Source organism: Leptidea sinapis, chromosome 11, assembly GCF_905404315.1.
Source record: "Leptidea sinapis chromosome 11, ilLepSina1.1, whole genome shotgun sequence".
NCBI lineage: Eukaryota > Metazoa > Arthropoda > Insecta > Lepidoptera > Pieridae > Leptidea > Leptidea sinapis.
This window is the reverse complement of record NC_066275.1, coordinates 720,372-746,661: the sequence shown is the minus strand read 5'-3', so window position 1 is coordinate 746,661 and position 26,290 is coordinate 720,372. Positions and strand designations below refer to the sequence as shown.

The 26,290-nt window shown below is 33.4% G+C and overlaps 1 protein-coding gene across 7 annotated transcripts; it reads right to left on the bottom strand.

The window, feature by feature from the left end:
* Nucleotides 1-374: 374 nt before the first annotated feature.
* On the bottom strand, nt 375-25,285 carry LOC126966676 (uncharacterized). Of its 7 annotated transcripts, none has more exons than XM_050810821.1 (9): nt 25,165-25,285; nt 19,195-19,443; nt 14,246-14,456; nt 13,245-13,607; nt 8,057-8,242; nt 4,509-4,630; nt 3,581-3,742; nt 1,849-2,016; nt 375-1,059 (listed from the first exon to the last, which is right to left on the bottom strand). In XM_050810821.1, exons 2-9 carry the CDS (start codon nt 19,399-19,401, stop codon nt 769-771), a joined length of 1,710 nt encoding a protein of 569 aa, XP_050666778.1. In that variant the 5' UTR covers nt 19,402-19,443; nt 25,165-25,285; the 3' UTR covers nt 375-768. The 7 variants fall into 7 exon arrangements, with proteins under 7 accessions (XP_050666778.1, XP_050666777.1, XP_050666780.1 ...); XM_050810820.1 differs by having other exon boundaries at nt 25,177-25,285; XM_050810823.1 differs by having other exon boundaries at nt 19,195-19,424; nt 25,177-25,279.
* Nucleotides 25,286-26,290: the final 1,005 nt, after the last annotated feature.

Below are 26,290 nucleotides of genomic sequence, written 5' to 3'. Positions count from 1 at the left end.
TTATATTTTTGTACACATTTTTGCATACATTAACGATATTTATTGGAGGTGTCGGAAAAAATAAGCCGTCTGGGGCTTTCAACCAAAACGCTGTCTAAGCCCTTAGAGGTATAACAAAATAAAGTATGGTGGAATTCTGTATCTTATATTGGTATACAAAAAAGTCCGCGATAGCATGTGTCTATCTCTTCTTCCTTTAGTATGTTAATACTATCTCCATTTTAATACTTTAAAAAATTGGCAATTATAAAGCGGTAATAATATAAAAGCTGTTTACACAAATACAATATTAATCCTTATCATTTTATTATAAAATTATAAATCATTCAAAAATATGTTTTTGTTTCATTTTTAACTCTTAATGAGTTTTTGAAAATTTATTCAGTCTCCTGCCAGATTTTGGCGAGTCAACATGTCCTGTAGAGGCGAAACACGTGTCGAATTATTTAAAAGACAAATATTGGCGGAATTAACACTAAAGAAATCTCAAAACATTTGGATCATTAACTTTGATTACACATTCGGCTCTAGATATTCCCGAATACTTACATCTTTTTATATTCTATTGACAACAGCGTCTGACGGGTCAGCTAGTGTAAGTTTAAAGGCCAATAGGACTATTGTGACAGACACACAATCTATAGAATTATTACTAATAAATTGAAATACGCAACAAGTAAGAATTTCAAAGAAAGTCCTTGTTGCTGTCTAAAGAATTCATTCTTCATTCATTTGTTAATAGAGATAGAATTTCAGTAATTTTTGGGTTCAGCAATATTTATCTTTCAGTGTTCTTCTGAGAATTTTTCCCGAAGCACTTTTCGGTATACTATCTAAAACCATTACGTCATCAACACGCTTATAAGAAGCGACTCTTTCGCTAACAAAATCAATTATGTCCTTCACATCAAGAGTAACATCTTTTTTAAGAACAATAAATGCTTTAGGCGCTTCTCCTTTTGTAGGGTGTGACACTCCAACAACTGCTGCATCTTGAACACTTGGATGATCACGTAGCACGGCTTCTAATTCAGCGGGTGGTACTTGGAAGCCTTTTACCTACAAAAGATTTAAAGATTTAATCAAAAACTTAAAATAGCGGGCACGTAAATGATGATAGAATTACTAATATTTATTACACAAATTTTATGAACAATGCGGGATTCGAACGCGACCTCTCGCGTTCTATGCGAACGCTCTTACCAACTGACCCAACCGTTCGACTGACTTATTGTTGATGTAATCTTGTATGCTTTGTTCAACTCTCAGGTTGTGGCTTCATCTACAGGATCTACTTTACAGTTGATAACCTGCTCAATATTTGCATATTTAAATTTAATCCCAGAGGTGAGGGTTATCACTGACGACCTGTATAGCCAAGTGGTTAGCGATCCTACCTACTATGCTAGAGGTCCCGGGTTCGAATCCCGGTAGGTGCAAGCATGTATATGATGAGTATGGATGTTTGTTTCCGAGTCATGGATGTTTAAAGGTATCTATGTATGTTTGCGACAATATCTTGCTGATTATTATTTATACATAAATAATTGACAAGTAACAATTATTGACATTTGACACATTTCTGACAAATTACATTGATTGTTTACTTTATTCATAAATATTAATTATATTAGTAAATCAGTATAATTAATATTTTTATAATAAGGAACTTCGTTCCCATCCGGTGTCCCACGACACCACTCGACGTTTTTTAAATATAAGATTTGGATATATATTTAATTTGGTGATATAATAAAGAAATGCTTAATATTTACGTCTATTCGATTCACTCCAGTCTAGTCGGATTAAGCAATTTTTATAATCAATGAAAATTTACGCAATTTTTACCTTTATCAGTTCCTTTACACGGTCTTTTATTTTAAATACTCCATTCTCATCGCAGGCGGCCAGATCTCCAGTTCTAAACCAACCATCAGCAAATGCATTGGCATTAGCTTCATCATTATCTTTATATCCTTTCATCACTTGTGGCCCTCGAACCAGAATTTCTCCTGTCTGCAATTAATTTATTGGTACACCAATAACACATAGAACATCTTAATATGCAATACTTATAATTTTATATAATCTAGTTCATATAATCTTTTACTATTAAAAGAGCAATCTATATTTCCTGTATCTTCGAAATGGCTCTTCGTAAAATCGTAAGATTTAGATGAAATTTCACTCATCTTTGAGAAATTGGGTTTTTCCGAGTTTTCACTATTTTCAGTCAAACTTTTCATGTAGCAGCAAAACTGTTAATACTTTACATATACTAAGGTACTAACGAAAAAAGACGATCACGGCATTTCATAATTCATAATTTACACGGGGAAAATATGAGCAAACTCATTAATTTATCAAAATTATCGAAATGATAATCATCAATTATGCGAATGCCAAGTAAGTGCATGTATCTAACATTACGATCAAGTCTTGGCCAGCGACTAATGATAAGCCTTAGTTAGAAACGGAACGCAGAGATACGAAACAAAGTAACAATTTGGTGAAAAATTAGCATTACAACCGAAATTGGCGTAATCATTGGTTTAATTTGCAATTTAAATTGTCACGAATCACTGAACCTTTGCAAGCTATAGTATTTTGAAACAATTACTAAGCAACTTAATATATAACAGCGCAAGTCAAAAACAAAAAAGAAAGTTTGTTACACTTTCTCATCCTAACAACTCTGCCATCGACATGTAATTTTTCATATATTATGTTGGAATATATTTAGACTGTTCATTGTCAGTAAATTTATAAAAATTTAATATACGTTCACAAAAATCGTCACCTTTTTGCTCTTAATAGTGATTTTCATTATTATAACACTAGAAATAAGGGATTGCTTGTAACTAATTCTAGTAGGCTTCATAAGATACATAATAGCTTTAAGGGTAAAAGTCCCAGCCACTGTTCAGGCATTATCTTAAAATAAATTTAAACCACAGCTGAATATCTAAGTCATCGGACAGCCTGGTACTAGATTATGATTGTTTTATAGCGATAGAAATGACTGTACAATATTTTACATTTTAATGAAAAGAGTGCAAAAAATAATGCTGGGAGAGTTTCTTGCGTTGCTTCTTCTCTCTCAGAGCGCCAGTTGTTTCCGAAGCGGTAGTTGTATATAGTATATTAGAAATGACATCAAAAAGAATTTTAAAGGAATCAATTTTGAGAAAATAAATGCCTTTTATGCCTTTTACAAAGAGTGTGTTAACAATACGAAAAACAAAACAGTCGATGTGAAAATTCTTTACGCACGCTTGACTTGGGTAGTAAATTGGTGAATTGGTAACGAGAGCGTTGATTTCTTGATTATTTCATAATTTCAATATATTCTTGATCAATTTAATAGATTAATATTTTTTTACTTCAACAGTGTTGTCTAATGCACACACGTTTTTATACATATTTAGAAGTAAGAGCATTTAATCTGATGATGACTTTAAATTAAACTGATTATGTTCTGTTAATAGATGACTTTACCCGAGTAAAAATAGTTATTACAAAGCTGAGTCTCATTCAATGCTCACATAATAAAGAATAAACAAGATGTTTCAAAGTTTACCTTATTGGGTCCGACAGTTTTTAGTTCACTATCGACTAGCTTCACTTCAGTGCTTGGTATTGCATGGCCAACGGCTTCGTAATCTTCAAATCCTTTCGGCACCATGCAGACTACTGGAGACGTCTCAGTCAGCCCGTAGCCTTGTCCAAAACGTATTTTACGCTGTAATGAGTAAAAAAATCAATTAACCACTAAAAAAACTTTATTTGTCGTATCACTTTCTTTACCAGCTCTTCGACTTCATCGAAATAACAGGTCTTGAAATCTTGAGCCACGTCTGTTTTGAATGAATTTCCAGTACCACGGTCATCAGGAGGGCAAATCCAAATTGACTTCGAAGAAGCTGGGCGTCACACACTCTAGCTCTCTTCAAAGCGCAGGCCCGGCCACATATGAAGTATTGCTGTTATCTCTCGTATCTCTCTGGCCCACCCCAGTATCAGCTCGATCCATTTGACCGCGTGCAATGCAGAGCTGCTCGAATTGTCAGAGATCCAGTGTTGTGTGAACGGCCCGAGCACCTAGCGATGCGTCGAGAAGTCGCTTCATTGTTTGTCATTTACCACATTTATCACGGGGAGTGTTCCAATGAGTAATTTGACCTGATTTCTGAAGCCAAACTCCACTTTCGCACGACACACCACAAATTAGAACATCATCCACACTATCTGGATTTGTGGTGGTCCTCCACAGTGCGGTTTTCAAACCAGGCTGTGGAATGAGCTTCCTTGTGTAGTGTTTCGGGGACGATACGGCATGGGTACCTTTAAAAAAAGTGCGTACACCTTCCTTAAAGGCCTGCAACGCTCCTGCAAATCCTCTGGTGTTGCAAGAGAATGTAAGGTGTGGTGATCACTTAACATCAGGTAACCCGTAGGCACGTTTAACCTCCTCTTGCATAAAAAACACTGTTTTATTTCTAAAGTACCTGGACTTTGTCAAGAAACCGATCAGCATCAGACGAAGACGTTGACGCAGCGCCATTTATCACAACTTCCAAGTGCTGATATGTCTTCGGGGAAGCTGCTGGGTGATTTGCCATCAGTAGAACTGAAATTTTACGTCATTAATAAATACACTAATTAAAAACGTGCAGTGGAGGAAATATGCGTGCCACACTTGATTTTTCACGTTTGGGGTAAAGATGATGGGTTCGTGAGATCCTGTTCCATAAAGAAATGTCCAGGTGAGCAACTGATCTTAGATCTGACACTACTTCTGTTGTAGAATAAGTTTGGCCATCCAGGAATCGTTTCTAGCTTCCTCGGCATTATTGGGCAAAGTGAGTGCGGCTTATTTCTTATAATATTCTTTGACTATTAATCTGTTTAGATAGACAGTATGAGCATCTAAGTCCATAAAAATTATCAGAAAACTGCTCAGTAGTAATTCTGTTACTGTACGCCATATAAAATTCATATTAAATTATGCGCGATCTACGCAGGAATTACAAAGGACGATTGATTAGCAAAACTTTTAATACCTCCTATTATCCTACTATGCGAAAGTTTGTAAGAATGTATGGATGTCTGGATGTATGTTTGTTACTATTTCACACTACTGAATGGATTTTGATGAAACTTTACAATAATATACCTTATACATCAGAATAACACGTAAGCTATAAATTATAAATATATAGAGTGAATTATTCAAAATAATATGATTAGTGCCAGTAAGTAATAAAACAATCTGCAATCTTAGAGGTACTCATGCGTGCGGCACAATAATTGTAGGAGTTACAAATATTATAATGTATAAATGTTTATCACACTAATATTATAAATGTACTTGTTTGTTTCTTCTTCACGCGCAAATATCTGGACAAATTTTCATAAAATTTGGTATGCAGGAAGCTGACACCCTGAATTAACACAAAGGTTTTATACATGTATATACACTATTTATACACTATGTATATACTTATAAGTTATATATAGTAATTATAGAACTTTATAATATCGACAAAAAAATCCGTGACACACTATATCTACATATACCTTTTACGGCTTAGCCACAGATACTTCTTTTATGTTTTAAAAATTAATAAAATTCTAGGGTGTTTTTAGGTGGTTTTATTGACAATATATCACTACTTTTCGTTAAATTAAATTACTTCATTATTTACTTAGATAAGTTTTATAATCTTACTGTAGTTATGACTCGCTAACGCAAATCCAATCTTTCACAGATCAATTTTCGCTAAATCCATTCAATTTTACTTATAAGATATACACATCACACAGCACTAATGTTGTACAATACGTGGATATGTAAAATTCTTCTAAATCTCTAAAAGTGTTTGTTAAAGATTGTGTTATATTTTATAATAAACATCCAAATGATAATAAAACATTACCAATATTTTTTTTATAAGTATCGGAAAAATAAATTAACATCGAAGGCCTATTATAATGTGAAAGATAGGATATCATCCCCACCATCTGGATGTGTGGCGGTCCTCTACAGTGCGGTTTTCAAGGAGCTTTCTTCCACGTTTCTACAAAGTTGTGGAATGAACTTCCTTGCGCGGTGTTTCCGGGACGATACAACATGGGTACCACCCTTCTTAAAGGCCGGCAACGCTGCTGTGATTCCTCTGGTGTTGCAAAAGATTGTGGGCGGCGGTGATCACTTAACAACAGGTGACCCGTACGCTCGTTTGTCCTCCTATTCCATAAAAAAAAATGATTATTTGAATGATAAAGATAGTTAGGATTAATGTTTCTAAATTTATTGTTAATGAATATTGTTATACTCATTCGAATGCTATTTTAACTTTTGTACTTCATCCTGACTTGCAATAAATAACTTATAAAGTTTAACAGTGAATAAAGATTTTTCTGAATTGAATTCAAAAAACTTCAGCTTAGCCTATACTGCACAGAACACAGAATCTGGTCTGTGGCTATGAACACTTCAGTGACGCAAACTCAGAGATTTCACCCACCCAAAAAGTGTCTAACTATATATATTTATATTCATTTTTTAAATTATATATTTATCGTATACGCCAGTCATGAGCATATCGGTTAAAGAAGTTTCACTTAAAAATAGTCAGCATTTATTTTTAAGGTAGGTATTTATATTAAACAAAGGTATCATCAAAGTAATTGTTATCTTCTTGCTAGATGATTGGGATCAGCGATTTTCGGTAAAGACTACTATAAAATGTCTGATAAAAATTCAATAAGCAACGATAACACAGACACAAGTACCCGATAAATTAATCTCAATATTCATTAAGATATAATTAGTAGCAATCGAATAATGACCTTTTCGATAATAACATTGATTGTAAAGTTTGTATTCTATTGTTATCGTTTCTATTCTTAATTATTATACAAACACTTATATTAAACCACGGAAGAGTAAAAAATGAAGGACTCCGCGCCGTGATATTAGCAAGTGAAGCACCGTTATGATATTGTGTGTGCGGTTACGGGGGACGGTTACTAGTTACACAATTTTTTCTTAAATAATAATTTATGGCCACAAATACTAAATAATAATAATAAAGTAGCGTTTTTACACTTTTTCACAACGCACGACGGCATTTTAAAAATATTTTATTGAGACTAATCATGGCCTCATCATAATGGCCGCCTATCGGCATGTAGTAGTGTAGGTGTGTGCGTGGGGCTATGTATTTACACGTTAATTGGCTTGTTTTGATGCTACACTGCTATGTGAGGTGAAACGGAGTCCTTATTTTTTACTAGTCCGTGTATTAAACTAAACAAATCTTATAACTATATTTACAATACTATGATTGTATAAAATTAAAAATATTATAACGAAGAAGCGTACCAAGAATAGTTGGATAGCCAGGCTGATCCGTTGACCGAAATATCTGCCAGCGCTTGGGTTGGCAGTATTATTGGCGCGAAGATAGTACTTTGTACATTCTCCGCGACTCTATGGCCCACGAGCCAAGTGTCTCGACTCATTGAGATCAACATATTTGCGACGTTACCGTCTTCGGCATTCGAAGCAGCAGCCCCAGCACCAACTGACATAACTTGGACTTGAGAAGGAAAGTTTCGACGTAAGTCGCTATACTAAAGCTAAAATAATTTACTTTTTGTTTTGTTTGCGTTTGTGACAGTTTACCACTGTGTTTTTTTTTGTTACTATTGTATGATCGAAACACGTGTTGGGATTTAGGACGCATCTATATTTTGTAACTCTTCCTATATTGTTCAGTTCTTTTGATGTGTTTGTTATGTTTCCTTGTAATGAATAAATAAATAGATCCTTTTGCTGTTAGGCAACACATGATAACAGGCCAAGTTTATTTCTTTAGTGTGCATAACAGATAAGTCTTACACTCGCGATTTGTTATCTATTTCTTTTAGTGTATGTGCGTATCTGAAAATAGAGGTTAACAGTTCGCCGCTATTTTTTTCGACCTGTTCACAGCTGTCACAGTCTATCTAGACGTAAATAATGTAAGATTATGAGTTAAGTATTTACCTAGAGGTGGAGCCACGAACAAGACGTTTGTTTTGTATTTCTCCAGCGCCTGCATGTAGAGATCAGGTTGTAACTTTGCTAGTGTCACCAACTTAATCCCGTGGGACATCTTATGAAACATTATAACTGATGCTGCGTAAATATGGAAGAAGGGCAGAACCGCCATTACACAGTCTTGATGTGTCGCTGAAATAAAGAATAAATATTATATGAGTAAAAGAGGCAGACCTTATGCTAGACGGGAAGATGAAATTATTCAGTCAGCTGGTAGTAATTGGTTTCAACTAGCTCAAACCAGAGAAGACTGGCAATCCTTTGGAGGAGGCGTTCACCTGTAAAGGGGTTGTTGCAAACATAAAGTAAAACGTTAAAAAACCTTTAAGTACTTAACAATTAGTTTTACATAAGTTACTAGCCCTAGCAATTATAAAATATGTAACTCTTTATTGCTAGAAATATAAGGCATTATATTTTTATTTTATTATATGAGTAACTAGCTGACCCAGCAAACGTCGTATTGCCATATAACCTATATCGGTTTGGTGGATGGAACAGAATAATATAAAAATCGTGATACAAAAATAGTTGTACATCGTAGAAGGGCGAAAATTTAAATTTTACAATGCTGAATAATAATAAAATAAAAATAAAAAAAAATGTCAAAAAATAAAAAATAAATTTGGGGTAGACTACCCTTAACATTTAGGGGGATGAAAAAGAGATAGTAGGCAGTTCTCAGACCTACTGAATATGCATATAAAATTTGGTAAAAATCAGTAAAGCTGTTTCGGAAATGTTTGGGGGAAACCTTTGAAGTGGACGTCTTCCGGCTGCTGATGATGATGATATGAGTAATAAAAAAAAACTCTGTATAATCATCTTTCTCAACTTGAAAAAGATTAATGATATAAAGTTAAATAATTTAGAAGCAACATTAGGTATTATCAATCAGGTACTTATTATGACACTTCTAATCACTACTTATAGTCACGACCATCATGTTCACGAAGCATCCTCAGGCAAACAATGATTAAAGCTGTAAAGGTTGATGCATCCAATATACGATAATTTATATTTATACAGTTAATTCTTTATTACTTTTTATGAATTACTTTATATTATTTAAAGAGGACTCATATATTGGATGCAGTACCATACAAACTAACTTGTTATGTATATAACAGCCATTGTAATATACTATTTTGATTGAAAACAATGGCCGTTGAGTTTCTTATATGTTCTTCTCACGAGCTTAACGAACATTATGGTGAACTTGGTAATTTAAAAGAAATATTTGTAGTGACGATTCGGAATCGCTTAGTTTAAGCCTAATTGAATAAAGTTTATTTGAATTTAACTTTGACTTTGACTATCATCTTCCATGATATACACACAGAATAGATCCAGGAAGTTCCACATCAATAAAGGGCAAAAATATTGCATGTGTCAGTTTTAATCAATTAATCTTCCCCTACACTACTCGGGAATATCAAATTATTGCAATATCGTAAAACTCACCATTATTGTCGTCCGTTAAGGTTTAGTTTCGACTAAATAATAATATTACAATAATGGAACATGCTGGAAAAGACTTTTTATGGAAGAGAGGACAAACGAACGTACGGGTCACCTAGTATTAAGTGATCACCGCCGCCCACATTCTCTTGCAACACCAGAGGAATCACAGGAGCATTTCCGGCCCTTTAGAAAAGTGTAAGACTGGCTTATGTTAGGCATAGACCGAACCAACCAAAATAAAACAAAAATAATTATTAATAATAAAAATAGTACAACTAACATAAAATTATTTTCTACGTGTTTAATTTATATAATATTAGTTTAAGTTAAGATTACTAACGGATAGTTAAAACTAGATAAGTTTAAAAAAAAATTGGCAGCTGTAGAGTGCCAATAGAACTTTTAGTATTAAATTAAATATATGTTAAAAAATATCATTTATTTATCGCGTGCGCCAGTAATGAGCATGTCAGTGACGCGAACCCATAAGATTTTCCCCTACCAAAAAGTGCTCAACGTGACTAAGGAAGTTTTAACTTAAAAAAATTGTAATTCAACATGGTATAAAGGCTTTTTTTATACTTATATTTTTATTGTTCGTAGGTAATTTTGTTTCTCCGCGATACCGCGAGAGCTCGTAAAATATTATTACTGCACGACTTCGCGGTCAGATCATCATGTGTATGTGTGGCCAGTGTGTGGCGAATTTATTAGTTATTTAAATACTGAACGATAATATATTTATTTTTAAATGGACAATAATCATTTCTAAGTACCTTAAAACATAAACTGGACAAAAGCTACAGAAAGAAAAACATAACAGAAATGAGTCGCTATATTTATTTTTAAATGGTCAATATTAATTTTTAAGTACCTTAAAACATAAACTGGATAGAAGTTACCGAAAGAAAAAGACTACTTCGGAAACATTTCTGTTATGTTGATTATTTTCGCAGTTTTTAAAAGCACACTTAGGCATTTTTGGCGATTATTAAACAGACTTAGAATATACTGGCCTATAGACAAATAAGGCTTACAAGAGATAAGAACATTGTAATTATTATGACAGGTACTCACGATATATATTTTATTAATTTGATGCCGATATTTCGATCCAATTGTATGAATCGTGGTCGGGGCGACACTCTTGACACATTGACACTTGACACTAACAGTACATCAATCTGTCCACTTGATGCCTAAATCGTTTTGGTCTTTGATTCCCTAATACACGACACACGCTGCTGATGACGTTCATACTTTCGGATATTTTTGTTGCATATGTACTGCAGAGCAACTGCTGCTGAAAAAAAAAGAAAGAAAGGCGCCACATGGACAGATAGATGTACTATCATTGTCAAGTGTCAATGTGTCTAGAGATTCTTGCCGCCCCCGCAGTGCCGCCGCGACCAGGGTGCGTCATACATAAGATTTTGCTCTTGCACACATGTATAACCTTTGTATGTGGTTACGCTCAAATATACCAGAATTGAAATATATTTTATTACTTTTGCAAACCTGGTCACATTGACGGCTTTAATATAAAAATTCAGTCAAATTGACGATTGAAATGACGTTGTTCTTTATTATAATTTATTAGTACGACAGGACGATTTTTTCTTTATTAGGTTAATTTGTTTTAGTGTTTAATTTAAACTTTTATTATACGTATAAGCCTTAATCTTAATCTTGTGTAATATGTCTTCAAACTACTATTGAATATGTACTAAGTGCGACAGAACACGTTCCGAAGATGAGATTGTCACTTATCATCGGTTTCCAAATCCAGGAAAAAGCAATATTACAAAATTAGTAAGCACAACCATTAGTGTTTATATTTTCCCGTGAGTTAGGGAGCACCATAACATTAATAATTTAATCTCTCAGGAACTCTCATAACAGCACAGTTAAGGTCACCATTTGAACAAATAGAAAACATTGATGTTGCACTTACAACTAACATTGCTGTATCCTAACGAGGATCTTTTGTTAAATCTTTAAAAACACTTGAACCAACAAACATTGAGCAACTATTGTGGCAGATTAATATTCGTTCCTTATAATATTTTAAGGCTTTGTACTTTAGAACCTTGATGTACGGTTTACGTATTACTTATTGGACTGTATTAGGTGGCTACTAGATAGGAAATAACTGTGCTAATTTTAACTATGACATAATTAAATTGCTGCCAAATTAAGGCTATATATGAGCTGATATAATGAATGCCAACACTCGGTCGCTGCTGTGAATGAACTAGTAGCCACGGGGTAGCCGATGCAGCGGCCGCCTTACGCGGTTTAGTTTGCTGATCGGGCGAATAACGAATCAACCTAAATTACATTATTAAAATTTGTTCGATGTACGAACAACTTGAGTTATAGCCAGGTTCTACTAAAGTTTTTCTTTTATAAGATAAAATAATGTGATGAGCAAGATGTTCACATGATGGCAAATGATACAGCCTCCCGATTATAATGCAGTGAGGCGATTGCCAATTACAAACATTCTTTGAGACATGATATTAGTCTAGTAATTTCACTTACTATGTACCCTTCAATCAGAAACACAACAAAGCTTGCACATGTCGGCTTCACATCAGAAGTTACAAGTGGGAGGCTCCTTTAGCCGAGAGAGCAGTAATGTGTCAGCGTTACTGTGTTTCGGTCTGAAGGATGCCGTAGCTGGTGCAATTACTGGGTAAATGAGACTTAACATCTTATGTTTCAAGGTGACGAGCGCAGTTGTAGTGCCGCTCAATTTTTGGGTTTTTCAAGAATCCTGAGCGGCATTGCATTGTAATGGGCAGGGCGTATCAGTTAAATCTCGAGAATGCCGTTCAATTCTTGGTGCCGTTAATAAATAAAAGGCATTTATTTTCTTTACATATTGTCATTACTAGTATACTAGACACTACTACCGCTTTGGAAACAAATGGCGCTCTGAGAGTGAAGAAGCGGCGCAAGAAACTCTCCCAGCATTCTTTTTTTGCGCTCTTTTTAATCAAATACGAGTATTGTACTGTCATTGCTATTGCTATAATCTAATCATAAGCTAGTCCCAGGCTGTCGGAATTAGATTAATTAATTATGTTGTATAAAAATACGCAATTATTTTTATACTTTTTAGTGTATATTATATCTATTACTTTGGAATAGTATTTTTGAAGTCGGTTGTTTATTTGTTAAAAATTTTTTGTTCTAGTGACTGATCAGAGTCGAGTGCTATGTATAGCATTTGGAGTTGTGATTTAAAAATTACCGTAACGAAAAATCGCCGTGAGTAGCCTACCCAAGTAAAATTTAAGAGGGATTCTTCATTTGAAATTTCCCGCTTGAAAAAGTTTTTCTGATAACATGCAATGGTGCTATGGTTACCAATTTTTTCTATAGAGTTACCATTCTTCTCTCGTTCGAGACTGGTATATTTTTTGGCCGCGACCATGATTCATTTTTCAATTTGATCGAAATATCGGCACCAAATTCATAAAATATATATGTATATCGTGAGTACCCATCATAATAATTACAATGTTAAATTTTCGCGATTCCGAAGTTTAAATCCAGATGATGGGGTGATATCTTAATCTGTAGTGTGTCGTGCGAAGGTGGAATTTGGCGGCAGAAATCAGGTGAAACATCTCTTTTGATATACTTAAATTATAATACCTACCGGTTGTTTCTGTGTGACATTTAATAAGAGGCTCATTGATCTGTTCGCAATTTGCAATAATATTCCGGTGTGTCAATTCCACGCCTTTAGGCAAACCAGTAGTTCCACTTGAATAGGGAAGGAAGCAGACATCTTTCCCAGTTCGTCTTACTTCTTTAAGACAAGATTTGTCAACGTTCGCATCTTCACTGAGTTCATTAAATGCAATTGTACCCTCGGGTATAGAATCACCATTCGTTTTTATAACTATAATTGGAATATTGACTTTGGCTAATTGTAAAGCTGCTTTTATAGTTCCGACAATTTCCGGTAATGTTATGATCAGTTTTGCTGCAGACATTACCAACTGTCTTTGGACTTCATCTGGAAAAGAGAAACGAACATGTTAATTGAAATATCTGTCTCCTCTTCTCACTGTTATTGTTTAGACGATCAATTGTCCAAGTCATATTTGAAGCGAAAACAATATTACTAATGACTGAATCATTTTGAGAAAATAAATGCCTTTTACGAATTCTATGATAGTATTTGGTAGCATTTAAAGTCTCAAAAGCACTTGGGACATCAAAAGATCATAAATCATAAGCTAACCACATCTATAAGTAAAAGTTATTTTTATACGTTTTACTTATGTAACCAATACAAAAAATCGAGTGTTCCTTAGACCGCACGACTAAAGTAAGGCAAAATATTAAAGTATAAAATTGTTCAAAAACGAAATTAAATTACGAAATAATCAAGAAATAGCCATTCGCGTAACGCAATCGTCACGCATTCTCAAGTTTACGAAGTTTTACTACAAAAATATAGTAATTATTTTTGGCTTGTCTGAGGGTCAAGATTCCCGGAATACGTTGGATGAGAGCAGTGCAGGACTGTTTACACATTTACTATTTGTTCCATTATAATTGTAAATAAATCCTATTCACGATCATTGTAAACGGAAGCTACGTCGTTTAAATCGGCGGCAACCCATCTTAGTAATATAATTGAATACTTACGTGCTGTATATATCGGATTGAATGTGGTTATAACAGCACCAGCTTCTAAAATCCCCATCGCAACGAGAGGGTAGTCCGGTACATTTGGCAACATAACAGCAACTGCCTCACCGTCCCTAATTTTGAACTTCCTTCGCAGATTCGCGGCAAATGCATTTGACAGTTTAAAGGCTTGCTCATATGTGTAACCACGACCTGTGGTTGCACACACCTGAAAAATTATATTATTATCATTAGAATGTATTTTAGTATTTTTATCATCATTGGAATGAATTCAAAAGTACTGTAAAAAGACGTTTATGTGGTAAACATTAACACAAATTACTTCCTTAATGAAACCACAGACTGGATATGGATCGACCGATCCATATTTAATAATACATATTTTAATTGAAACCAAATTTTATAGAAAATAAATAGAAACCCACTGATTTTATGCTCCCGTTCTTCCCAGGCATTTTTGAATGAGTTTTTGACGTTCGAAAATAGAAAAAATAATTGCATTTGAATTTGATACTTGATTGAATTCAAAGTCTCAGCGGCATTAAATTGCGCTCGTCACTTTGAGATATAAGTTGTTAAGTCTGATTAGCTCAGTTGTTTGAAAAAACTACAGCGTCTTTCAAACTGAAAACAAACTAATGTTGCGAATTACTTCCTTTTTTATTTAAAAGGAGGACAAACAAGTGTACGGGTCACCTGGTGTTAAGTGATCACCGTCGACCACATTTTCTTGCAACACCAGAGGAATAACAGGAGCGTTGCTGGCCTTTAGGGAAGGTGTACGCGCTTTTTTTGGAGGTGACAATGTCGTATTGTCCCGGAAGCACTTCATTCCACAGCTTTGTTGTACATGGAAGAAAGTTCCTTGAAAAACGCACTGTGGGGGAACGCCACACATCCAGATGGTGAGGATGATATCCTAATTTGTGACGTGTCGTGCGACGATGGAATTTGTCGGCAGGAATCAGGTGAAACAGTTCTTTGGAACACTCCCCGTGATAAATTCAATTGAAGACACAATGAAGCGACGTCTCAATGCCTGAAGACCAAGTGGCATCGTGAATAGGAGACTACCACATCTACCACTCATTGTAATCTTTAATTTTAGTATTTATTTTAACTCTAATCAATTTCAACTTACAAAAATCTTAAATTCCTACTTTTTGCTTCTTGGCGTTTCACTGAGAAATCTAAAACCGAATGTTAAGTACGTATTGAGGAAGCTGAAATTTGATAAACAATATAATTCGATCCAACGATATATATTTCTAATATAGTGTTATTCATTTTAATTTTTTTTTTATTATTGTAAGCACTGCTGTTCCTTCTATTAGGTAAACCGTGGTAGACTATAATTGGCTATGTTTTTGGAGTTTTTTGGAGTTTACTAATTAAGAATCGATGTTCATATAAGGCGCCCGGTATGAGAAAAATATGAAGACTAAAATCTGCATATCAAATGCTATAGTAACGTTTTTGGTGAGCATCATTTCTCGCACACCTTTCACTTTCTTGTATTTTGAAGCTTTATTATATTATTGAAATTTATTTATTATTATACTTTCATAAAGTTAAGTGAAAATTCTGTAAATTATAGAAGTAAGTGGTGTAAATAATAGTGCCGGAAAATCTGATAACCACGTGGGGTACTAAGTAAGTTACAATTCATACATTAATATGACATATATTGTATATATAAACATGTGTGCTTTGTATTTATTAAATATTGAATTATCAATATAGTTGATACAAATTTATATGAGAGTATATTATATAGTGCATTTCACGCCAAATAGACAATTTTTAACCTAAGCTATTGTTTTATTTTTTAATTAATACACTTTTATTAGCTTCTGCTGTATGTCTGTTCGCAACTGACTCCATTGGACTTCATTTTGTTTAGTACCTGTTCAAAGACAATCGTTGTTGAAGAGTTAACTCCAGTCGTGCGCCGGAGCTGACACACATACTTTTTGTATTAATTAATTATAGGTGATTATTTTGTATTAAGCTGTTGTCAACCCCAATAAAATGAAATAAAATAATAATTATTTATTCCCCTTACAGCTATAGAAACCTTAGAAGTAAAGATAATAACATATTATATTAACGAAAGATTAAGATAAAGAATTTAATAGAACAAATATAGTTGGAAAGTTGAATCTATGATACCAGCAGGTACTTCTACGATAATGTTTCGATAACAAATATATCATTCAATATTGTTGTTGTTTTTAAAAAACATAAAAAGGCATAAAAGGCACGTTATGTTGTAAACGTTGTATTGCCATATAAAGTAATAAAAAAAATTTTGGGGTGTATAAAGTAGATGCATCCGATTCTCAGACCTACCAAATTTATCGTACTACAATTATTGTAAGTATTGATCCATTGCCATCTTGCAACCCTATAGCGGATTTGTGGATGGAACAGAATACTATAAAAATCGCGATACAAAAATAGGGGTTGATCGTAGAGGGTTGAAAGTTTAGGGTTACATAAATTTTATTAATGTTGTATCATAAAATAATAAAAACAAAAAATTACGTCCAAAAAAATGTTGACATTTAGGGGATAGTAGCCGATTTTCAGACCTACTGAATATGCATATAAAATTTGGTAAAAATCAGTAAAGCCGTTTCGGAGGAGTAAGGTAACTAACATTGTGACACGAGAATTTTATGAATAAGATTTATTAGATTATTGTTGACGTTGACAACCCATCTAAAGACCCAGTGGTTAGTGACTCTGCATACTGAGCTAGAGGTCCCGGGTTCGAAACCCGGTAGGTGCAAACATTTATATTATGATGAGTTTGTTTCCGAGTTATGGATATTATGTACGCTTAAGTAAGTATATTGTATTAAATATATCGTTGTCTGCTTCTTGTACACATAGTACAGGCTATGCCTTGTTTGGGACGAGATAATTTGTCTAAATGTGTGTGTATTATATTATATTTTTATATATCTCCGTGGAAAAGTTATTATTTCCTGTTACTTTCTGTCACCTCAAATATGGCGCGGTAACATAAAATCTTGTTGGTGAAATGCATAAGATATAAATTCAAATATTGTTATTAAATAGATACGAGAGAAGTTTAAATTATGCTTCGGACCTGAGAAGAACGAGCGCAAGAAAATTATAAAGTATTCTAATAGCCTTCTTTTGTAGGACAAAGATGGTCTTAATATCGGCTGCAGTGCCCCATAATAATATGTCATAGGAAATAATACTATTTAAGCAACTTAAACTGGCACGCCGTATCTATGTCGGTTAATAGTCTAATAACCTTTGTAGCCACGTATGCTATGCAACGATATCGTCTTACGATATTTTTATCATCAGAGCTGACCATATACCAGCACATGAGTAAATAAATTTATTTACTAATGTGATACCAGTGTCGTGTCGTTACCGTCTAACATAAAAACAGCAAATTTCTCTTAACTGCTACTGCTGGTTAATAAATTAATGCTTCTATAGTTTAAATGAATTATTATTATGATGTTATTTGATAATAATATATGTTAATTAATTGGTTAACTATATTCAAATTCAAATATTTTTATTCAAAATAGGATTCAAAAACACTTATTGAACGTCAAAAACTACCACCAATTCAAAAGAGACTGCCTCTTACTTTTGTGACATTAAATTTGTTGACATTATACATGGGTACTAAATGAATTATTAAATTATTTACATCTTATATCATAATATCTTTAAATTTTAATTTTATTAATATTAATTATAGAATTGTGAAATCCGACATGTTTCAGTATTACAGTATTGTGTTGGTACTTAGACAACTCATATATTATCGTTATATATAACATATTTTGCATGTCAATTGACGAAACATAATTGGATTATAAATAATATTATGTTAACATCTTAACTACAATCATGTTTCTTGCAAATAAAATTTCCTTTCTGCATGTTCAATTGAATCGTGCAAAGCAGTGCAGTGGCAATTGACGTATTGGGTTCACATTACTATATGCAGTAATGCCCGGACGAACATTGCATTAATTCTACTGCTACTACAAGTAATAGTTATTTATGCAACTGTTGTGTAATAAGGGGTATTAAAACACGAATGTGGATTTATCTCACGAGGCGAAATCGAGTGTGATAATAGTATCACATGAGTGTTTTAATACCTAATTATCAACAGTTGCATACAACACTTTATCTACACCCATAATATGAATCCTATAAAAGATTCTGAAACAGTTTGCTTACTGCTAACATTAAAACAGCCAGTCCTAGTAGTAGCCTAATATCATCCATTACTGATTATATACAAATAAACTAAGTATTAATGAAATAATTATTTATTTTAGTAGTAATTTACATTATGTACAGTGCAATAATTAAAATTCAATTGAATATTATGTTCTTTTGGAAATTAATCGCTCATTTTTTGTAAACAAAACAATAAAAATATCGAAGTAAAATGGCGGGGATTCGAATAACCTACTTTTTTACGGCGCGCGACGTTCTGGTGGTGTGGAACGCGCGTAAAGCAAAATGTTCTTTTTTTGAAATTCATACAGATACCATGCATCGAGCAATAAGAATGTGGCTGTCTGTTAAAACTCTTTTAGCATGAATGGAATGAAAAAAAATAGGAGTGTTGTTATGAAATTCAATACAACATTACAACACTCTTTTGCATGATGATTACATCATCCAAACTCTAATAACCATTAGGTGTTTTAATGTTGGCAATAAGCTAACTGTTTTATAATAAAAATATTAATCGCACAATATTAGTCGAGCATTCAATATAAGCCATACTATCCTCACCTGGAAGCAGAAAGACCCTTAAGTAGGGACTAAATAAATTGACCCACTTGGTATTATATGAATCTCACAACTTTTTACGGTAGAACAATCGAGTTGCACGACTTGGTTTTTTTACTTTGGCTTCTACTTACGGACACAGTTCTCTCCGGCCATTTCTCCAGATTCTGCCACACGTAGTCATATAGAGTACAGTTGGGTATTTCAATATCTTTGTACGGCGACTTGACTGTTCCATCTTTCGTCCAAACACCAAATTTACGTACACACAATGCAGAGAACTTTGTACTCTCGTTTAATACACATAAAGTCCTTTTTACAGCACGCAAGCTCTTAGCCATGTTAACGTGTGTTTATTATGTAACTATGTTGAATAATGAACGCTGTTGTTGTGAATGGTGATAAGTATGTGTTGATACGCAAAGTAGATAAATAACTAATTATATTATTTATTTTATGTAGAAACGTTATCACCTATGTAAGGTGATAACGTCAATAATAATCCGTCAACCGGAATAATAACTCGTCTAATGCATGTGGCTTAGGGCTACCATTACCGCTGTCTATCTCCAATCTCGGTATTGGTAAAATAGGCGATTTTTTTTTTGAAAATAAAGGACGATATGAACAGGAAGTTCAGCTGATAGTAATTGATACGCTATGCCCCATTAAAATGCAGTGCCGTTCAAGATTATTGAAAAACCCAAAAATTCTGAGCGCAACTACAACTGCGCTCGTCAAGTCTCATTTGCCCAGTAATTTCACTAGATAGGCCCTTTAGACCTAAACACAGAAATCCTTACACATTACTGCTTCAAGACAGAGATAGGCTCCGTTTTGGTACCCATAATCTAGCCGGCATCCGGTGGAAAGGTCCTCCCACTGGTAAATCTGCGGGATCTCGGAATTCGTGGAATCCCGCACTAACCAATATAATCTAATCTAAGGCATTTTTAGGTGAGAGATGTGGTCTCTGTCTACCCCTGTAATGATTAAGTACGTATTCGAACGTAAATATAAAATAATTACTTAAGTAACAAATACCTTTATTCTTGAAAATAAGTATAAAAAATGTTTTTCTTAGAAAACATAACACGTCCAGTGTTTCATCCGCCTTACTACTTCCTCTGCTTCTCTGTAATCCTGCAAATCCCGCGGGATCCCGCACTCGTAATACCTCATTACGCGTGGCTTGAAAATGATGCGGTGAAAATGACTCGATATTCCGAGATCCCGCAATACAATTGGAAGCCCTAATGTGACTTATGTCAACTATGAACTAATGTTCGAAGCATTCGGATGATTCATAACATGAATGTAAATTTAAACAAGGTTAACATTATGGCTGCAAGCATCAGTCTGTCGCTATGATAACACAACCATCTCATACTGGTTAAACGGGTGAAAATGGGAACTTTCTCTTGAAAGCTGCACTTGTCGCCACAACCTCTGTTCGGGTACCGCGTGGAGAATAAATTACACATCTAGGGTGTGCTGATAAAAAGGCATTTATTTTTCTCAAAATTAATTCCTTTAGTATTCTTTTTGATGTCATTTCTAAAATACTAGATACTACTATGGCTTCGGAAACAAATGGCGCTCTGAGAGAGAAGAAGCGGCGCAAGAAACTTTCCCAGCATTCTTTTTTTGCGCTCTTTTTAATAAAAATATACAATATTGTACTGTCATTGCTATTGCTATAAAATAATCACAATCTAGTCCCAGGCGGTCCGATGACTTAGATATTCAGCTGTGAAGGACCTACGACAGAGCCATATTTTAATAAAACATTTAAATTTATTTATAGATAATGCCTGAACAGTGGCTGGGACTTTATTATAGAAGTTAATACACTGACCCTTAAAGCTATTATGTATCTTATGAAGCCTACTAGAATTAGATACAAGAAATCCCTTATTTCTAGTGTTATAATAATGAAAAATCACATTAGCAAAAAGCTGACGATTTTTGTGAACGTATATTAGATAGTCCGATAATTCTGTTCAATACGCTAATGAACTTGCTAATATGCTACAAAAAACATTTTACAAAGCTTCGTCACTGTCTGATCGCAGGGACTTTATTGATCTCTCTTTCCTGAAAAATATTATAGATGGAGGGATCGATTGCCCAAATCTGTTGATTATGGTTCGATTGGTGGTACCAAAGCGTAATGGTAGGTGACATAATATTATTAACAAATTAACGTTCAGGCCTAGATTCGCCAGATCTAATCTAGGCAGCAATCTAGATGGTGGTGGCCTTGTGTACAATAGTTGTCACTTACAACAATTTGTTTAAAAGAGCTGGCATAGATATTTTTCGGCATTCTGCCCAATATTTCACAAAAAAAGTTAAAAAAATTATAAAACTACTGCAAGATGGTAAGTCTTGTTCGTAGTTATTGTTTCTTTTTTCTTTTGTTTTCCTTCTTTATTATAAACTTATTATTTTTTCAGCCTTTTGCTTGTGGCTTTATTTATGTTATATTTTTCAAATTATCTTTAGCTTTAAGTTGTAAACAAAAAATGTTATACCTATTACGCGTGTCGAGTTAGCCTATAAGTGAAGGAATTTTATCATTATGAAAGAACTTTTAAATGTTTCCGTAGATTAAGATATTTGTATGCACGTTGGCTTCCTAATAAATAAAGACCTTCAGAAAGAAAGAGAAAGACTAGGGCTATCGATGAATACGAAAAGTCAAGGCTTTTATTTTTTTTTCTGTATTGGAGCTATTCATCTGTGGTTGTGGCTATTCAATATTAGTTTCTTAAATATTCAGTGACATCGAAGTTAGTTAATGCAAGTAGTTTTTTTATAGAGAATATAATCTAAAAATAATCTCCAATCTTGCTATTTCCATTTTGGTATATAAATAAGAATGTCTGAGTCATAATTTTTGTCATAACGTTTGCTCTGCCTTAATATATTTATTAAATCATTCCAAACTCTTCACAGAGAGACATATTATGATGAAGCTGAACACGATTGGGCCTTTTTAGTTTTTAAATCATATAAATTCAACTAAAATGCCTTTGTTTGTATTCGAATAGAAACAGAATTTAGGAGATGAAACCAACTCGTCAATCCGGTTTGAATCTGAGATGTTTTGAAATAACTATTGTGTTAAATAGTAAGCCTCTGTCCACAACCTGTTGTGACATTTTTTCAATAGTTTAGGAGTTCATCGCGAGCAAAAAAACGTAATACGATTTTTTTATTTATAAAGATTATCATCGAATTACTATAATGATATTGTTATAACCAAAATCCACAGTACGGTGACTTTCAATTTCGAATACGTATATTTTACGAATATACATATATTTACGTACTTAAGCCGGTCAATCAAACTCGGGACCTGAGTTCAGAAGCGACCATTCTCTCTCTCCGCGTTCCCCACCCCGCCCTCGTGCTGTTAGTAGCGTTAGCAACATAGCACACTGAATATCTGTAGATTATTATTCAATTTTATACTATTAAGCTCGTATCCTTACATTTTATTCTAGCATCTAAACATGACGTTATGAATAATAACTACTAAGCATTTTCTAGTTGTACGGAATATAATAAAATAAAATGTATAAAAGGACGTTAATATTGCTGGTAAGGAAATGAACTATTGATTTTTAAGGACAATTTTTTCAATTTGTTTGTTGAATTTGTAACATCATATTAGTGTATGCATACATTGAAATTTTTAATTTTTCGCCCGGTAGCCCGGTAAAAAAGTTGTAGTGAATAAACTGTTCTATTAAAATAGATAGATTCATTTTTTTATTAATCCAATATTTTAAAAGTTATTGGCCGAGATAAAAAAACCGTATCATTAAATGGGCCATAAATCGTAAACATCAAGTCTTACCAAAAATTTCACAAGAAATAAAAGATGCGAAATTTTATTATCTGGAATAATGGTCTTCATCGCTTTTGTCCTTCTACCTTACAAAAATAAATTGGCTCGATGATTTAGTGCGAGGTTAAATTCTATTTTACTGGTTACTTGATTCAAACTGCTTTTGTTGAATTTTTCTTGCTGACTGTACTTCCTAGAACCGTCATTCGAGCCAGGTCCCGATTTAAATTGACGTACTAATATTATTATATTCATATGACACCTACTTGGTTCACCAACCGGTTTGGAAATAGTGTCCTCAAGGATAACATCATTATATTAAATTCTTTGTATTTGTTAAATAGTTCTAGTTTTAATTGATAGAGGTTGCTACTTTGTACGGAACCTAGGTATAGGAATAATAGTTGCGATTGTGAAGAATCTGTGCGTAGTTGAAAGTATGCAAAGAGACCTTAAGGCCACATTAAATGCCAGCGACCTTGAGCGATATGAGTTCACGGCTGCCGGCCCGCCATCTATGTAACAAAGCCAATATTTTCAAAATTCTTGCGTGGAAAACAGTTTATATACTTACAATCCTCGTTATTCACTACTAATCTGAATAAATGAACCTACACAAAAAAGTACAAGCTATAAGAATAACTATTCTGAGAGAAGTACTAAAAAAAATGCGTCACGCCATGCCAAAAAACTTGTTTAACTTCAAAGAAAAGTGGTAGTTCAAAAAGGCTTGGCAGGGTTAACTATAACCAACAGCAAGCATTAGCAACCTACAAATAAGACTTAAGGATATGTGTAACAGGATTAAGTAGTGTTCATAGCTCGAAATGCTATAGTTTCACCACTAAACTTGTCAAAAAACACCATGTTTGCGTGTTTTCTGCTTACTCTTCGCCTTAAGAAAATATTGTAGCATAATAGTGCATAATTATTAATTTTGTAACATTTGAACAAAAGTCATTGTTCTATATAATTAACATCTTCAATATCTTATATATTATGAGGTTAAGGTAAGGGCTACAAAGGATTTTAATGGAAAATATTAGCGTAGTAACTTTGTATGATTTAAAAAAACGGCCAAGTGCGAGTCGGACTCGCCCATGAAGGGTTCCGTAGCAGCAAGTAACATAATATAAAGTTCTTGTACTTGTAAACAAAAACTACTTACTGGATCTCCTTCAAACCAATAATCGATGAATGTTGGCATGGTAATGTACATCATATACTTTTTTGTTTTATCATTCTCTCATTTTAGAAGTTAAGGAGGGGGGGGGGGAACATTTAACCACTATGGAAGTATCTCTCGCGCGAACTATTGAGCTAAGAAAAAAATGATAGTAGAAACCTCAATATCATTTTTGAAGACCTATCCATCAATAACCCTAACGTATGGGTTTGATGAAAAAAAAATAAGGTATACTTTTATCCATCCGATTTCTAAATTTTTCCATACGAATCCTTAGCTAATTAAATGATTTACACTAATTATGTGAGTGATTCAAACAGCTTTTGTTACAGCTAGGTTATTAGTTCCGAGTAAAATACCGACCATTGATATGCCTGCTTCATAAATATTCTACACTTATCCACGGTAGGAATGCATAAAAGTCACATCAACGACCTTTAATACAGTTGCAGAGCTACAAATATGTTTGCGAGAGCGAGAGTACCCGATTTCTTTGCAATAATTGGCACAAGAATTGCATCTTTTTGGTGCCGAATGAGACGTTCCAACAACGAAATTCTGGAAATATATAGAATACGAAGTGTATAGACGTCCATATTGATAAAATTTGAAAATGATTTGATAGATTGTATTTAATTTAATTTCTTAAAACTTGTTATTTGTATTAATTTTTAATATTACCACATTTATTTCAATTGTATTTTCTATGGGTCGGTTATGCCTGAATAAACTGATTATTATTATTTTTCATACAAACTGTCCTTATTAAAGCAATTGCCATTCATAACAGCTACTCGCTAATAGAATCATTGTTGTTATTAACAACTACTTAATTAACTCGCTCGTTGTCTTAATGTCGTGCACGTAGGATTGAAGACAAATAACAAGGATATAAACAAAGCAGGCATTCTAACTTTACACTAAATCTAGATTTATCTAACAACCTATTTGCAGATTCGTCACACGTCAAACACAACATAAAGTTCGTATATCACAAATGCAGTAAACAAAGAAATATGTAGGTACACATATAACAATAGACATTGAATTGAAACATACTAAAATACAGACTATTTACAATCACAACACACGACCATATTGTTTTGTGTACAGTATTATAAAAGCCACTTCAACTTGCAGCAATACAATCTATTTATAGACGTGCGCATGGAATCAAAACCCGACAAATACTGAGTTACTGACCTGACTGAGTCTGTATGCTGATGATAGTAAACAAATAAATGTAATCGACCCAATTAAGGGCTAACAAGTAACAATAAATAAATAAATCATAATATTACAAAACAGCTGCGTATATTTGTAATATTATGATTTATTTATTTATTCATGTGAAACATCTATACGCGATAAACGTTCTTGTTGACGTGGCGATACATACCGTGGCGACGTATAGCCACGCTATATGACGGAATATAATATTATGTACTATACGTATTCTATTTTGAAATATATTTTTTTAAATATTTTTAAACAAAATTTTATTGAATATATATTTTTAAATCATTTTTAATCGAAATTTTACTGAATGTTTTTTTTTATATTTTGTATGGAAATACTTTTTTTAATATTTTTCATTAAAATATATATATATCCATATGAACATGGATATAATTCTTGCTCGGAGTGTCAATAGATGTGAAAACCAGATTGATGTTTATAATTTTAATTCAAACATGAAATTTCTAATGCGAATTTTCAACGTTCCAAGTTTTCACTTCAATCAGCAATGTCTACATCTCCCAATATTTTTGGTCTCAGTTACAATAATTTTACGAATTTATTAATTTAATTTGCTTAAGAGATTGTTTTACCAATTGTAAAGTAGTTATTCTAATCCATATTAACTGAACAAAATTTATAAATTACAAATTATTACTACGATACAATTGTACGATGACCTTCGAAAGATTAACGTACAAATTATTGTTTTGTATCTACTAATAGACTTTGTCCTTTTGCATACATTTTCAGTGTAAACCAAAATTTACATAAATACATACATTTAGAGCTAAACATCAACTTGAGTATTGTTAAGTGGCTGTATAATATTAGTCCAGCGTAAAATTTGTGAAGTTGTATATTGTTTTATCTACATCCATGCTTTAAATCCTCTATTAAGGATTCTAAAACAGTTAGCTTATTGCCAACATTAAAACACCCGATG

What these genes read in the sequence shown, in the direction of transcription:
- LOC126966676 (XM_050810821.1), bottom strand. Translation starts at nt 19,401, where the DNA reads ATGGCTAAGAGCTTGCGTGCTGTAAAAAGGACTTTATGTGTATTAAAC. An exon ending in GGCCGGAGAGAACTGTGTCC is followed by an intron (nt 14,457 to 19,194) that starts GTAAGTAGAAGC and finishes ATAATTTTTCAG; the next exon opens with GTGTGTGCAACCACAGGTCG. An exon ending in AAACTGTCGGACCCAATAAG is followed by an intron (nt 2,017 to 3,580) that starts GTAAACTTTGAA and finishes AATTAATTGCAG; the next exon opens with ACAGGAGAAATTCTGGTTCG.